Source organism: Gopherus flavomarginatus, chromosome 1 (assembly GCF_025201925.1).
Source record: "Gopherus flavomarginatus isolate rGopFla2 chromosome 1, rGopFla2.mat.asm, whole genome shotgun sequence".
Taxonomy (NCBI): Eukaryota; Metazoa; Chordata; order Testudines; family Testudinidae; genus Gopherus; species Gopherus flavomarginatus.
The window spans coordinates 102,892,672-102,910,265 of record NC_066617.1 but is presented as its reverse complement, the minus strand read 5'-3'; the positions used below and the strand labels follow the sequence as shown (position 1 = coordinate 102,910,265).

General features: G+C 44.0%; 1 protein-coding gene across 2 annotated transcripts in view; it reads right to left on the bottom strand.

Annotated features, from left to right (window-relative positions):
* The window catches only part of LARGE1 (LARGE xylosyl- and glucuronyltransferase 1), a 398,517-nt gene that overhangs the window by 180,960 nt on the left and 199,963 nt on the right, over positions 1-17,594 (bottom strand). For both annotated transcript variants that reach the window (XM_050926400.1, XM_050926391.1), the window contains exon 4: positions 11,319-11,401. In XM_050926400.1, the coding sequence (XP_050782357.1) occupies positions 11,319-11,401 (83 nt within the window). The remainder of the gene's footprint in view (positions 1-11,318; positions 11,402-17,594) is intronic.

The following is a 17,594-nucleotide window of genomic DNA, read 5'->3' as shown; positions in this document are numbered from 1 at the left end:
TAACTGTCACAGAAGTAAAAGGGGGTCCTGGCCAACACCCCCAGCTGGTGAGTGAGAGAGCAGATCAGTGACAGCAGGGCTAAACAGGGAGGTTATGCTGCCACAGGGCTGGTGACGCCCAATCCCTGCAGGCACAAGGTGCGCCAGCAACAGATTGATTTTTTTTCATTGATTGCAATGTGTCCACTGAAATCAATGCTGAACAACCTTTATCAATTGAAATTGAATCCTACCAAGCCTAGGTACGGCCTAGTCATTAATGCTAGGAGAACCTGGAGCTAGCAGTCCCATGCCAATGCCTCTCAGCTACTGTAACAATGAAAGGCCTCAAGAAATTGATTGACTGGATATTGTAAACCCCCTCGTGGCCCTACCCTCATAAAGAAGGAAGGGTTGGAGGAAACCAGACACAAAGAAAATTTTGTTTAAAAATGTGTCCAACTTGGATTCACACTAAGATTCATATAAGCAAGGCTTAATCAAATGCATCCAACCAGGATGAGCGATTAACCAGAGCCAACCTGAGCTGAAAGGTTTGATAAAGCTTACCGAACGCTTTCACTGCAGTAGGAGTTGTGACATTACAAACACTATGGTTAAATCACCTCTCTTTGCTTCCCTCTTCGGGGGAGGGAGAGCAACAGCCTGATCTTTATTCAACTTCCGTGGTAGGAGTATGGAGACCTGTCATGGGAATTTAGCAATGATTTGTAGTAAGAAGGGGTACTGCATATTTATCCATAAGCTGGCAACTTCGTCATCAGCAAAGAGGAATGGGAAGTCGTGAAAGTCACTAAGAAGACAGATGGTCCATTTAGCCCTTAGCATCAGCACAACCTTCTTTTGATCCCCTGGGAGGCATAATGGAGTCTCATTTATGTGGAATTTATAAAAGTAAATGGGTGCACTTGTCAAAGGACATTTTTCATCCACAATGGAGGAACGTTTAATTTCAGATGCTGGGGAAGGTAACGGTTGCTAATAAAATCTACAATGTGAATAAGAATTTGGGGAACCCATGTACGTCTGGGCCCATGCATGTCTAAGATGGTCCATTACACTTTGCTTTGGTTTCACCCAAAAGGTCAAGTGTCTTTTCTTTCCCTTTTCTCTGCCCCAGAGAACAATCTGTCCATTTTTTATTGTCATTCCCTTTCCGCTCTAAGGAAGCTCATTCAGTTTTTCCTCAATGAACATCGTCAATCAAAAGAGTATGAAAATGTATACAATGAACTGAATATAAAACGGTAGCACGTGTTCCAGCAGAAAAGGACAATCTTAGTGACATTAGGTGTCAGTCACACAGTTTTGCAGTGCTTCAGACACAAGCTTTCTGCATCTGGGGTTCGAGCCAACACTCACTGAAGTCAATGGAGTCATTCAGTGGAGATGTGGCTCATGCCACCCGTTTGAGAAAGAGGTATAAAGAGTACAATTAGCAGTATAACAAATGGATGTACAACAAGATGGTGGGATAATTTCAGAGCTCTAACCTCACCCAATCTGAATTCAACAACATCAAACAAATTAAACAATAGTGGCCCGCCGTGCAGAGGAATTGAGAGTATTTTAGCCTTTAGCATGCCCTGGGGCAGTGAGAGAATGGAGAAGGAATTCAGCCATTTGCCAGCTGCTGAGTATCCTATTAGCAAACCAACGTGGCAACAGTAGTATGTCTAGATCTGCTTCACCAAACCAGCACGAGAGGAGAGGATGACACCATGGGTTGTCTAAATTCCCCAGTAAGAGAAAACAGGTAGTTTGCCAAGAAAATCTGAGAACAACAGAGATTAAGAAAAGTATTTCACTGGCAGAGAAAAGTCCAGGGGAAACATAGTACAAAAGCAGTACATTTGGGAACAGACAAAGCAATATGTCAACGTGTGTTGGTAGACTGAAAATTCCATAGGCCCTTCTATCCAGTTCAGGTTGATCTCACTTTGGACATCTAATGTAGCTTCTGCAGATATCTCCCAGTTGCTTTTGTTTTGCAGCCTTTCAGGGCCATTAATTAATATAACTCAAATTGGACTGGAAAAGGAGTAAAACTGAGGAAAACAAACAAACAAAAAGTTCCCCTTTACTGTAAAACATGAGCTAATAAAATAAAATCACACCAAATACTAATAGATGAAATAAAGCAACAAAAAGGAAAAACATTTTTATATAAAGAAATTCATATGTTTGGTGGCATTTCATACTCATTCAAATGACCCAATGTGTATCAAACTTAAATAGAAGTAGCTAAGTTACATTTTCTTTAGTTTAGCTCCTCCTGGGAAAAAAGGAGGAGCTGTCCTACTCAAAAGCCTCTTTCAAGATGTTAGATCATAGTGAAGATTCAGCTGGAAGGTGTGTGTCAGAGGCAAAATAGGGGTTTAACAATTATGTTCCTAATACAGATCCCAGTGACCTGCTGACAGATACAACTAAACGGTATACGGGCCAAGGCATGTCTTCGGTGAAGTGATTTAATTATGTCATCAATTAGGCCCAGATCTACAAACAGATTTAGGTATTCCAATACCTCATTTTCAGGCACCTAGAAAAATCACAGGAACAACTTCCCTGGCTTTGTGGATTGCTCTGGATATTAGGCAGAAGACAGGCATCCTGATGCTGACAGTGAAGCAGAAAGCTAGGCAACTAGGGAGCTTTTATTGCAATGCCATAGGCGCTAGGTGAGTTTAGGACCTACTGGATTCAGCAGCCAAGCCAAGCAGGAGCTGTGTGTATTGCAGTCCTAGCTATAAATAAGACTTAGATACCTAAGATCCTTTGTATATAGGAGCCTTACAGTCTAGGCGAAACTGTAAATAGTTTATAGCAATGACCAAACTCCACCAAGAATCCCTTAAGAACATAACAAATGAACTGTATCTAATAGATAATAATTGAGCCAGATTTAATAAGTAACATCCAACCCAAATTTAACAGAACGTTGCTGGAGGTCATTCCATCCACCTTTGAATCTAGTCATTATTTTTTTCCCCCAACAGTGGCATTAAACTACTGGATGTGGGGGGTTGTGTTGTGCGCACATGGACATTTGTGGGAGGAAGCAGCATCCCGACTCACTCTGAACTCCTTCTGGAGCTCTAAGGCCATTGTACAGGCATTACTTGGGAACAGGGCCTTTGACCAGATGTGGTGGCTGGACCTCTTCAAGGTCTATAGGCTATGGGTTTCTATGGAGTATTCGTGAAATGGGTTCATAAAGGTCTATGATAAACCAAACTCCACTATAAGAGTCAATGGTTTGAACACACAATCCTTCTCATTACCAGAAGGCATGAGGCAGAGCTGTCTTCTTCCCCCATTATTATTTGCCAGCGTTACTGAACTACTAGCTGTAAGAACTGTGAACAACTCCACAAAAAGTAAAATTTCATTATTCTCAGACGATGTTTTGATGTACCTTTTGGAATCAATGAAATCTATTCCAACACTGAGACTGGTCTTTTCCCAATAAGGAGAAACTTAGGGCAAAAAGTATACAAATCTGAAAGAGAGGGTTTCGCCTCACTCAGTGGGAAGAGGAATCAGCTGAGAGCTGGCCTTCACATACTTTTGTGTGTGTGTGTGTGTGTGTGTGTGTGTGTGTGTGTGTGTGTGTGTGTGTGTGTGTGTGTGTAGTGCATCCATCTGTTAAAATGAGGCTGATAGGGGGAGGGCACTCAGGATGGGCAAGGACGGTGAAGAGGTTTAAGTGGCAGCTGTAAAGAGGGGTGGGACAGTTATGTGTATGGAAAAACTGGGAAAAATTGTACTCTAATTACAAAGTAATGTGCTTTTGGCAAGTTATTTTCTTATTTTTGTATGTGTGTCTTGTCTTTTAAAATGCAAACTCGTCAGAGCAGGGACTGTCTTCTACTCTATGTTTCTACAGCACATGGCACAATGGCACCTGGTTGGGGCCTTTAGGCACTACCAGATGCAAAATAAATAATAACGTTTAATTAAAGAGTCTGTCCTTCATTCTTGTGTCAGATTCAGGAGACAGCTTTCTTGGGGGCTGGTCCAAGTCTCCGGTCTGAACTCCCCCAGAAGCCAGGACCATCACAAACTTCACCATCTTCTAGTCCAAGTGCAAGACACACTTCTTCAACATGCCTTCACTAAAACACACACACAGCAGCATGTACATTTCACAGAACAAAACAAAATTAAAATCCTACACTACACACACAATTGCCACCCCTCCCCTGCCACCGGGGGTCCGGCTGAGAGCAAGAATAAACAACATTTTTTATCGTATCACTTAATGAACTATTGGAAAGTGCTCAGATACTTTGATGATGAGGGAGGTATAAGAACCTGAATAAAATAGGAACAGAGAGGCCTTAAGCTATCCATGGATGAAGATTCCTTATAATACATCACATCTGCAGAATTCAAATTTATGGATTTATGAACATTAAAATCTTCATTAAAACTTTAAAATATTTTCACGTAAACTAGGTTTTTATTGCATTGATCCTTGTCTCTTTTATTTTAAAAATTATTTACTGTAAATGTAAAATATTTATATTGAAGTGATCATTTTTCCCAATGACCAGTTACTTTTCACTTTCTCTCCCAGTGTCTTCCCCCATTTAGTGATGGCTTTAGTGTTCTGCACATTTCCTGCTACTCTAGAAACCATAAGGACTTTCTAGCCTTGAACCATTATTTAAAAAGAAAACAGCACTCATTTGACTCCGGTCAGTGGCTAGAAAGATAGTAACATTATAAATAATCCTCACCATGAATAAGCTGGGACATCTATTTACTTTTTTTAAATTAATGCATGCTGCTGGCTGAGTCTGTCGTACTCAGAAGCGTGACTGGTATAAGGTTAACAGTACTGCATCTCTCAAAAGAGTTTGTCTTGTTTCGTAAAAGTGGTCCAGTTTAGGTCTGGTTTAGCTAGCATGCTAATTACACGTTTCCTAAATTTAACCTTTTTTTTTTCTAGATGAGATGCAGGGTAACAGTTTTAACTTGATTTTTAGCTAGTGGAAACACAAAAGTCATGACACTCAGATCCACCCTGCATAGAAACAACCCCTCTCCTTAGGAGCCAAATTCTAAAACCTGCACAGAGAGGCGACAGGAAGGTCTGCAAGGCTCCCTTTTCTCATCTTGCTGAACAAGCAAGCAGTTGATCTGTCCCACTAAATATCAACTGAGGCCAGGGCTACCTATGCAGAGACCCATGCCTTAGCAGCACTCCCTGATCAAGTCACAGCTGGAGTAACTTTTGGGGGTTCAGGGGGAGGTAAAAAGAAACATCAGATATTTTCAGCTGAAAATTAGTTTAAACTTAAGCCAAGGTTCATTACATTGTACTCTGCATGTAAACAATGCTGTCTTGGAAATGGGCATACGTTTTAAAGATTAGCTTGATTGGAAAGAAAGGACCTTATGGTTAGCAGGAGTTACTAATTGGAGAAATGTTCATACAGGTCTCCATGATGCATTATGCGAGTTGAATGGGAAGGATGCAAGTGGTTGGTTCAGAGGGTGTGAGTACAATTTCATGTCAGCTGTAGTTTCAAAGTCTGACTTGGGAGGCCACAAGTGAAAAGTGGTTTGGAGATGTCTCCTTCTATTCCCATTTGTGCACAACACAATTCAGCATGGTCGACAGTCTTTTGTGAGTGGGTGGGATCTGACTAGCAGCAGGCGTTGCAAGTCACAGTGAGTTGCATTGAAGGAGCTGTATGTGCGTGAAAGGCGGGATGGAGGCTTGCTTGCTCTATACCTTCCTTTAAACTAATGTTGTTAGTGCTTCACTTTTATGATGACTATGTTTACTCTCAAATAAATTTGTAAAAGGGTGAAATGTACATGCATCCAAGCATGTTGTCAAAGACCTTTTTAGATTCTTCTAATCACTGATGTTTAGGCAGACGTGATCTAGCAGGTGCAAGATTTAACACTGCCATCAACAAAGAAAAACTGAAGGATTGTGCCATGTAACTGAAGGAGTAGATTGCAAGAAAGTGGGATGTTTATAATGTGGGCAAACACTGTGCAGCTTCTCTCAGGCAGCTCTGCTAATGCACCTCAGCGTTGCCCTAGAACACCCCTGAAACACATCCTGTTGTCTGAGAGCTTGGCCTCTTCCAGGCAATCTTCTTGTTGTCCCCTTTTCTCCTGATGTATTTCATTTGGTGTTTGTTGTAAGAGCACTGATTGTAATGAGTTTGTCTAGCATTCATGTGGATGTCACACATGCTTTTATCGGAGTTTCATTGTAATTTAGTAATTAAAGGATGCTTCAGCTAGAGTGTCACTGTGTATTTTAATACAAAAGAGGTCCCTAGACTGCCTTATACAGTCTGTGGCAATTTTCTGAGAAAAGGATGTCATGTCAGTCTAATCATCCTCCCTCCTGTGCATTAACATATTTATTATATCCCTACCTTTGAGTCGGAGTGCACTAAAGACAGACAAAAGACAGCAGGCATGCTGGGTCTTTAAGAATGTAGACAACAGGAGCTTCTAAAGATGGAGCATGCTATCCCCTCTCCCCTGCTTGAACATGCAGAAAATCTTGCATATTGAGCATGTTAGTTCTCTGTGGGTCTTTCTCTGCCAGCTATTAAAAGAGCAAGTTTGTGATTCCAGACATACCATACAGATCATGGGACACAAGCGAAGCTACTTATCCAAGCAGTTTGGAAACTATTTTTGTATTCAAGCACCAGGGAGTGGGAAGAGAAGGAGGTAGATGATACAGTGGCATTAGTGGATGTCTTCCTTATAGGAACACCTAGGTTCAAAACTGTACCTCACTTCCGAGTAAAAAAGAGCTGAATTAGAAAACATACATTCATACCACAAAATCACAACAGCTTTTAGCACAGTTTGATGTAATTGACACACTTTTCTCAAGGGCAACTCAGCAGAATTGGAGTAGCACAGAGTTTGCAGGCTATGAAAAACACGCATTGACTGTGCTGCATGGGGGGAAGCTTGCAGTCAGCCCTCAGTCCTGGCCCCCAGTGTTCCTGCTCTCCAGCTGTGATCATCTGAATTGCTAACTATGTCAGACTACATGGATGCTTTGTGATATGGATAAATTTCCAATAGGGACTTGGTTGAGACCATTCAACTCATTTCACTTCTGATCTAAGTAGAGTGACCATATTTCCCCAAAGGGAAAATGGGACAACCCAGGGGCCGACCCAAGCCCCCGCCACGCACCCATGCGGGGCCAGCCCAAAGCTCCCCTCTCCTCCCCCAGTGCAGGAAGGCCCAAGCCCCCCTGATGCCTGCCCATGCGGGACCAGCCTGGCCCGAGCCGCTTTCCTGAGCCCTTCCTCCCAGGTGGGGCTGACATTGCTGCCCCCTCCCCGCACGTTCCTCCACATCCCACGAGGGGTCGCACCCCCCTTTATTGGCCAAAAAAGTCAAGACGACCAGGACAGAGCTTAAAAATGGGACTGTCCAGGCCAAAATGAGATGTATGGTCACCCTAGATCTAAGTCAAATTTAAACATAGTTTTCCCAAGGTGAAGGCACTAACTCAATCCATCGGATATTTTTAATGCGTAAGATGGTGAGAAAAATGTTTCTAAAGCACCTAACTCCCATTTTAGGAAGTGACCTAGCAGCCTAGTTCCTACTGACTTTCAATAAGACTTAGGCTCCTAAGTGCCAGGTCACTTTTGAAAATGGGACTTGGGTGCTTTTGAAATTTTGCCCATCATGTCTAATATTGTAAAGTTGTGGCCTGCCTTAGAAACACAAACAAATTGTCCCGTGTTGCAAATCTTATTCCCATAAATTGTCTTGTATTACCTAGAGTACTGTTAAAAGTAGTTCTTTACTAGATCTTTCACAAGCTATGTGCACCACATATCTCATACAAAGACATGTCAAACACACCAACTAATACATCCATGAACAATTATGCAAACAGATGTACTTATCTCTCAGATAAGTAGCCTCACTTACTTTAGTGAAACTGTTCACGTGCTCAAAGTTGAGCACATGCATAAGTGTATGAAGAATTGGGGCCATAAATTTTAACATGAAAACTATGAGAATGGGAATTGATGGTAACTAAACTAACCAGGATATAGACACAAAAAAACCCACCCTATTTCTAGATTAAATAATATGGGTGACGTCTAATTTCTAAGTAGGAGTTACAAGTCAATACTGGATGGTAAATAAAACTTATGTACAGTAATAACTATATCTCATGGAGAACACTTAGCTGTAAAGGAGTTACTTTGAGAGTTCAAGATCTCTGTCATTCTTTGCATCTCACACATCTTCTTAAACTCGTCAAGCTGTTTTTACTGGCATTTCTCTCTGCAACAATTTCAATGTGTGATACATTTTCCTGCTGCTATAAATGTATCTATAAATGATAATTTTCTTTTACTTTCCAGTGATCCTAGAAATAGAGAACTAAGGGAGGAAACAGTAAATTCCCTACCCCTCATCGTCTGTAAAAACAAACAACAAAACTATTTATATAAGTGTCAGTTAATTTCCAAAGTTCCCACATATGTCAATGCAAAACAAACTATAATATGAGAACGAGGTCATTCTTTCCTCTTTGTGATCTCTCCAAAAGCTTGAGTAACAGGCAGTTTTTAATCTCAGAATCATAGGATTGGAAGGGATCTCGAGAAGTCATCTAGTCCAGTCCCCTGAACTCATGGCAGTACTGTCTAGACCATTCCTGACAGGCGTTTGTCTAACCTGCTTTTAAAAATCTCCAATGATGGAGATTCCACAACCTCCCTAGGCAGTTTATTCCAGTGCTTACCCACCCTAACAATTAGGAAGTTTTTCCTAATGTCCAACTTAAACCCCCCTTGCTGCAACTTAAGCCCATTGCTTCTTGTCCTATCCTCAGAAATTAAGAAAAACAATTTTTCTCCCTCCTCCTTGCAACAACCTTTTATGCACTTGAAAACTGTTAGCATGTCCATCCATTCTCCCCTCCCGCCCCCCATCTTCTCTTTTTCAGACAAAACAAAACCAATTTTTTCAATCTTCCCTCATAGGTCATGTTTTCTAGACCTTTAATCATTTTTGTTGCTCTTCTCTGGATTCTCTCCGATTTGTTCACATCTTTCCTCAAATGTGGCACCCAGAACTGGACACAATACTCCAGTTGAGGCCTAATCAGCGCAGAGTGGAGTGGAAGAATTACTTCTTATGTCTTGCTTACAACACTCCTGCTAATACATCTCAGAATGATTTTCGCATTTTTTATTTTTTTTTTTTGCAACAGCGTTACACTGTTCACTCCTATTTAGCTTGTGGTTCACTATGACCCCCAGATCCCTTTACGCAGTACTCCTTAAAATCAATAATAGATAATAGTTAAGCTGTTGCAAACCCGTGTCTACACACATATTTCAGTTTAATAGTTTAGCTTAAATCTGTTCCTAATCAACTTAAATTAAACTGAAATAAGCCTGACTTAAAGTGAAATAGTGTCACTACAGCATTTTTCACCAGTTTAAATTTAACATCACAGCCTAAGTTAAACGGGTTCCATTGTGTGTACAGATAAGCCTGGGATTCTTCTACTATTATCACAGTAAGGGAATGTCTACATTGTAATCGGGAGGTATCACTGCAGCACATATAGACATACCCAAGCTAGCTGTGATCTAGCTAAATCAAATCTAGGTCAGGCAATAAGGACAGTGAAGTCTCAGAAGCTCAGAGAGCTACAGGGGCTAGCCCTCCCCACTTGGGACCTTGGGTACATACCAGAGCAGCCGGTGCCCATGATCATTGAATCTGTCTAGACCAAAGCTGACTCGAGTATTTCTACATGTGCTGCAATCACACTCCCAACTGCAGTGTAGACATACCCTTAGGACCACATTTTGTTACCCCTGTTCACATTGAGTATTCCACAAATGGTCTCACTGGACCTGATCCTCTACTGCCTTGCACTTTCTGCAGTCATTTACAGCTGTACTAAGTACACTACCCTTCTGATTTAGGAGTATTTTACACTCACTTTACACTGGTAATAAGTGACTACACAAGCCGCAAGGGCAGTGAAGAATCATGCCTACTGGCTTCAATGGGACCACACTTGGTGCAAGGTAACACTGACCACAAGTAAGAGTAAAGCATTCATGCTCTTAGCACATTTTGATAACCTACCTAGTCTGCTTTAGATTGATCATCTGTCTTCCTCCTTTCCACCCCCTCCCCCGACAGGAAAACATTTCACTACATGTACACTTACAGAGGTTTGTAGAGTACAGGCATTACAGGCGTAGCTATACTCTGCAGCGAAAGATAAGCTGCATTCACACTTGATACTGTGATGTATAGCAATATACCACAGTGAAAGGCTCAGGCAGTGGAGAGGCAGTGGGGAAAGACTTTCATCATGGTGAGGAAAGGCTCTGGCTGCGGTGAAGAAGCAGGACATTACACTGCTAAAAATAGCAGTGTAGATGTGGGAGGCAGAGCCTGGGCATGTGGAGAGTCATGCAGGGTATAGTCCCTGGGGAGGTTCAGGCTTGTAGGGCACTCTACTCATCGAAGCCATGCCTACCCATCTACATTGCTATTTATACTCTGGCTAGCTGGAGCACGCAGCGTCTGTACTCTACACTCCACTCTGAGGGTAGACACATCTTTTTGCTGCTTCTCACCAAGATGACCAATGGACATAAGATGAGTACACACTATTACACACAATGCCAATATTCTAGGAGTGCCATTTCTGTTGCCGACTGGACATTTCTTCTTCAGTCTCAAACACAGTCACACTCTACTAGCTCTAACTGCACTTGATATGCTAAGGCCAGATTGTGAACACCATATGCTCACTGAAGACCCAGGAGTGCGTAATCTAGACCTTGGTGAGTATATTGTGTATGGTAACAGGTCTATTTTGGAAAAATATGGTGTAAACTGTAGGCTGGGGCAACATAATCGCCATGTTTGTATATAAATCTCAAATTCCTATCTACACCTGTGCCATAAACTATTAGACCTAGGCCTAATGAGTATTATATTATTATTTGACATCACTCAAGCGTGCTAGGCATTTTATAGTACAGATAGACAGATACAGTCCCTATGCTCCCATAATGTACTGGGTGTAACTGATTGGACCACTGATCCATGAGCCCACTACACAAGTCTGCATACTCCTGGCACTGTGGAGGGTAGACGTAAATCCCAGCCTCTCTTACTTCCAAAAAGCAGGATTACTTGCTGTAGCCTGAAAAAGAGAGCTGATCTCCCCCAAAGGGAGAGTTTAGAAAGAGCAAGTGCTTACTTTGTTGGACTCAGACACACAACATACAGGAAGAGAAAGCCACTTTTACCTGTGAAATAAGACCGATTTGACAAGCGTGACAACATCCCGACTGGCGTTGTATCCAGCACAAACAATGGCGACATGGATCATCTGAGGGAGAAAAGGACACAAAAGGAACAAAAATAAAGCCTTTTTTGTGTTTTATCATTCATGAAAGAGAAAACATACATGGCAGGGCTATATTTATTGTGGCAATTGTTGGAGCTCAGAGTGGGTGGTCTGCAGCTGTTTGCAGCCCACATGAGGCAGTTTTGTTAAAAACATTTTAATTGAGTTATAACACCATCATCATTCCAAACTCATTACTGCTGCTAAATTACATCTGATGTAGGGAAGGCATTGTATTTATCAACTGTGTGAGTATTTTATATTTGTGTGTGTATGCATTACACACACACACACACAAAATGTGTGTATACTATTCAAAGTATGCAAATATGTGCAGACATTTTAAACACTTATCTTCTGTACTGAGATTTACAAATGTATGTTTGTTATAAGCAGACACGTTCAGGAATTTTACATCATGTAAAAACTACATATGCTTATTTGGCTTTTAATCTGAGGTGGAGCAAGATGGAGGAAGACAAGAATAGTTTTAACTCATCTCCCTACCCTTCTTTGAATCTGAGGCAGAGGTTTGGCAAGTTCTTCTGTTAGGTTCAAGGAGGGGTAGGGAAAGGTCCCCAGCAATAATTATCAACTAACTTGAACGTCATTCATTTACCCTGCTCTGAATGTTTCACAGTAAATCATTGCCATTGCTTTGGGAAATAGAAAATTAACCTTTACAGATTTTGATTTGAACATCCCCACTCTTCCTTTTTTTTTTTTTTAAATGAACAAAGGGGGCAAGGAGAGCTCACCACGCTGACAGAACAACGCTTTGAAACAGGACATAGATGTGAAAGTGTAGGGATGCCTAGCTGGTTTCCATTTGAAGCTTGGCTAGCTAGTGTCTCACTCAGACAGCTCTTACTTTCTGGAGGGAGCCCACTATGAAGAGAACAAATAGGAATTCTCACTCCTCACGTAGTCAGCAGTCCCCCAAAGTGGACTGCAACACAGGCTGGGACAATCTGTAGGTTTTGAGAGACATGTATTATCCGTACAACCAGAATCCGGAGTGGTGGGTGGCAGGAAGAAGAGCTGCACCATGTGTTAGGTATCAGTAGGGCTATGATTTTGTCACAAGGCCACATAAATGATTAACTTGAGTAGAGTTCGTGAAACCTTAGAAATGGCAGTAAAAACGTATTTGGTTAGCATCCCTCAGGTTTGACCCATCTGCCCCTCTGTCTTCATCTACAGGGGACAGATGGGCAAACCTGAGAGATGCTGTGTCCCCGTGCACCAGGTTGCAATGCTCGCATCAGGAAGCTGGGCCCAACTCCATGGGACAGGAGCCACTGCTCTGGCGTGAGTGCAGGGTGGGCTCACTCTCCACCCTCACTCCCAGGGCCTCACCTTTCAGCCCCTCGCCCCACTATATTATTGTGTATGTTGATATAGCAAAAACTACTGGTGACCTTTCTGTGACTTAATTTTTCCCTGCAACTCTGCTACAAAATTTACTAAAAAAAATATTCCTTGCCAAAACTGTATTTTTAGGTATCAGTCACATTAGATTTATTGCAGCAAACTTTGGGAGTGGTGCTGTGAGGTTTTCAATCCTATAAACTCACACTGAAGTTAGTAGAGTTGAGGACATTCAGCACTTAGCAAGATCAGACCCCGCGTCACCATCCTGATATAACAAAACAAGATAGGTTGCCAGAGTAACAGCAGTTTAACCTATAACTGCTGAATCTATAGACTTGGATTCCAGTACATTTTTGATTGCACTATGCTTGGTTAGTCTCCCATCTAGGTGTGTCCCAATTTATCTATGGCTTTATGGAGATCTAACCCCTTACTGTCAATTAAAGTCATGTTAGCAGACCAGTTTTATATACAGCTTAAACTCTACCTTCTTCTGGTGATTGTAGACCAGGTACAATCATTCTGAAGCCATGTTATGGGCTGGGCTTAGACACAATATTGCTTACAAGTACAGTTTTGCCTAGTCTGTCCTGACCAGAAAAATCAGATTCTAAACTGTGTTAGCATGAACCTATCCTGCCTCTAATCTCCCTTTTCTCAGCAAGTTGGTTGAGAAGTTACCAAAAAATTGTCTCTTATGCCACCTGTCAGCTGCCAATGTCCTAGAGCCCCCTCAGGCAGGCTTCAGGTCAGAGCACAATAGAGAGAGGGTACTTGCTACTCTGTTGAATGACTTCTTCCAGCCCAGAGACAAGGGAAAAACATCCATAGAACTCCTGCTGGACCTCTTTGCAGCACTTGATACTATTGATCACCAGATGCTCCTGTCCTGCCTCCAAGATGCTATGAGAATGAACAAAAATGTCCTGGAATATTTCAGAGGGTTATTACGGATAGCTGGTCCAACTTCCAAAGCCTTCATCTGCAGTGTGCCGTAAGGCTTAGTTCTCCCCCAAATATTATTCAACATTTGTACAAAGCCACTGGGAAAGCTGGTGAGACAAGATGGGCTGCAGCATCAACAATACACAGACACAACCCCATTCTATATCTCAAAGGCAAAGTACATTCGCTCAGAGGCAAACAGCGCCATCTCCCAGCTTTCTTTATGACTACCCAAATTTGGCACCTGGTTGAGGAGCTGTTTAAATTCAGGCAAGACAGAGTGATGCTAGCAGGAAGAGGTAGGCACTTCAGAGAAATTGCCTCCTCTGTAATATTCCTCATTATCAAGGACATCTCACTCAGATTACTAAATCGGTCAGCAGCCATAGATCCTTTTGAGATTCCTCGATGCTCCTGGATACCCACTTCCATCTGCAACTGGCTAGAAGAGTCTATCCATCCTATCAGACCCAGACCTGGCCACATTGATTCATGTATTGTGACCGCCAGGACAATGGTCTTCAAGACAATGTACTCAAGACCAAGTCGCTTGCCTAACACAAGACACTGCAGATGCCTTCAAGAAGGACAAAAAAGTTGGTGCTGTCCTGATGGGACTTGTCAGCTGCATATGACACTGTCTGGCATGTGAGGCTGACAGCCAAGTTTGTGCAGTTCCTCATGGACATGATAAAGAATTGGACCTTGATCTTGCAAGCTGGAGACAAAGTTAGTGAACTTAGGCATCTCTGTGACAGACTCCTGCAAGGATCTGTTCTAGCTCTTATTCTTTTTTAATTACTTACCTATGATCTGCCAACAACTAAGGCTGATAAGAACATACATGGTGGTAATAAATCTCTCGCTGACATGGATAACATTCTAAATGATATTGAAGGATCACTCAACCAGGACATGAACGCTCCAGCCACTTACCTTTTTGAGTAGACACTTGTATTAACTGAGTCTAAGAGAGTGGCCACAATACTATCTGAACAATCGCTTAGCCAATCAACCCCTTACAGTGTGCTGAGGATCATTCACTTCCTTTCCAGTTAATTGTCACTTATTTAGGAGTCAAACTAAATCATAATTTCACATATCGGTCCCATCTAGAACATTTGAAGAAAAAGGTCACCTAGTGCACTGCCTTGATCCAGAAGCAGGAACATCTTCAGGAGCATAGGCAAATGTTCTATGAACTTCAGTCCTAGCTCTGGTATTTGCTCCAGTGGAATACTGGCAGCAGTTTGGGGCAGAAGTCAGCACATGCATCTCATTGACTCGGAGCTGAACACAGCCACCTGTACTATTAGTTGTGCTATGCAGAAGTCCCACAGTTAGATCGCTTCCTGACACAAAGGGGAGGACCACATCCCTCCCTGTTTGTTTATATAATACATGGCCGTTGTGTTGTCCATGAAGACTGCAACACAACGGCCCTGCAGATGGCGCTGAAATGCTTGGCACGCCAGCTGGACCGCTCAGCTCCTGGACATTGATGTGTAGTGTCAACTCCTGGGACGACCAAAGGCCTTGGGTGCGCAGGTGCCCTAGGTGAGCACCCCAGCCCAGGGAGGATGTGTCTGTTGTTAGGGACATGGAGAGCTGGGGAGGATGGAACGGTCGTCCTGCACACACCCGGAAGGACGTTCGCCACCAGTCGAGGGATCCGAGAACGCTGGGCGGAATTGTCAGAATGATGTCTATGGTGTCTCTGCGTGGCCGATAGACGGAGGCGAGCCAGATTTGAAGAGGACGCATTCGCAGCCTGGCGTGTTTTGTAACGAATGTACATGCAGCCATGTGAACGAGGAGAGCAAGGCAAGTGAGGGCAGAGGTTGTTGGAAACCACTGAAGACCTTGGACAAGTGAGACTATGGCCTAAAACTGGTGGGAGGGTAAACTGGCCGTCGCAAGGCTGGAGTCCAGCATTGCCCTGATAAACTCTATCCTCTGTGTAGGCACCAGAGTGGACTTGTCTAAGTTGATGATCAGGCCTAGACGCAGAAAGAGGTCCTTGATAATGGCCACATGGCTGATGACTTGTGCCTTGGAGGCCCCTCTGATAAGCCAGTCGTCGAGGTAAGGGAAGACGTGTATCCGACAACGGAATAGGGAAGTAGCAACAACCGCCATACACTTCGTGAACACACGAGGGGCCGAGGAGAGGCCATAGGGGAGGACAGTAAACTGGTAGTGTCGATGGTTTACCATAAAGCACAGATACCTCCTGTGAGGGGGATAAATTGCTATGTGGAAATATGCATCCTGCATGTCGAGAGCGGCGTACCAATCTCCGGGATCCAGGGAAGGATTAATGGTTCCCAGGGATACCATGCGGAACTTGAACTTTTTGATGAATTTGTTCAGTCCTCGCAGGTCTAGGATAGGCCGGAGGCCCCCTTTTGCCTTGGGAATGAGGAAATATCAGGAATAAAACCGCTTGCCCCTTAACTCCTCCGGTACCTCCTCTATAGCTCCAATTGAGAGGAGCTTGTGGACCTCCTGGATGAGGAGTTGCTCGTGAGAGGGGTCCCTGAAGAGGGACGGGGGGGGGTGGAAGGGAGGGGGTGAAACAAACTGAAGATGGTATCCAAGCTCCACCGTGCGTAGGACCCAACGACCTGACGTCAACTCGGACCACGCCAGAAGGAACGGGGAAAGGCGGTTGTAGAACTGAAAGGGATCTGGGGAGGCAATTGGTACACTGCTCTCGGGCGCACCCTCAAAAGTTTGGTGGGACCGGAATTGTTGCCCCCTTGAGGTCCAGACTGACGTCTGCGATTAGTACGACCTCGTCTTCTGGCAAAGTCTTGCCGTGGCCGAGGCGGGGGGTAAGGGCGCTGCGGTTGGGAGCGGAAGGACCGTCTGAGTCTGAGGCGTATGCATTCCCAACGAACGCATAATTACTCTGTTGTCCTTCAGACTCTGCAGTCTGGGGTCCGTCTTTTGTGAAAACAAGCCTTGACCATCAAATGGCAAGTCTTGTACCATATGTTGCAACTCAGGTGGCAGGCCGGACACTTGCAACCATGATATATGGAGCATGGCTATGCCAGAAGCGACCGTTCTGGCCGCCGAATCGGCGGCATCTAACAAGGCTTGTAAGGAGGTCCTCACGATCCTCTTCCTCTTCTCCAGGAGTGCTGCAAATTCCTGGCAGGAATCCTGCAGAACCAACTAGGCAAACTTCCCGACAGCCTCCCAGGTATTGTAACTGTATCTGCCGAGGAGGGCTTGCTGGTTTGCTATGCGGAGTTGGAGGCCTCCCGCAGAATAGATTTTTCGTCCCAACAAATCCATGCGCAGGGCTTCCCTAGTTTTAGGCATGGGGGCTTGTTGGCCATGGCGCGCCCGTTCGTTGACTGACTGTACCACCAAGGAACAGGAAGCGGGGTGCACGTAGAGGTACTCATACCCCTTGGAAGGCACCATGTACTTCCGTTCGACCCCCTTGGCTGTGGGCGGGATGGAAGCCGGGGATTGCCAGATAGTGTCTGCTCTAGCCTGGATCGAACAGATGAATGGGACAGCCACTCTGGTGGGTGTCTCTGCGGACAAGATGCTAATCACCGGGTCCCCCACCTCTGGAACCTCCTCCACCGGTAAGTTGATATTCTGGGCGACATGCTGCAGAAGGTCCTGGTGTGACCGGAGGTAGTCCCGATGATGACATCCCCGCTACTGCCTCATCCAGGGAAGAGGAGAATGACAGCCCCGGGACGAGTGGGTCCTGCACTGACGCCTGGTCCAGGGGGACCTCCGTCTCCAGAAGGTCATGCGGTTCCAGTGCGTATGCACTGGTTTCCTCTGTGTCAGCGGGGAGGGGTCGGCTGACGGTGGCCTCGGGCAC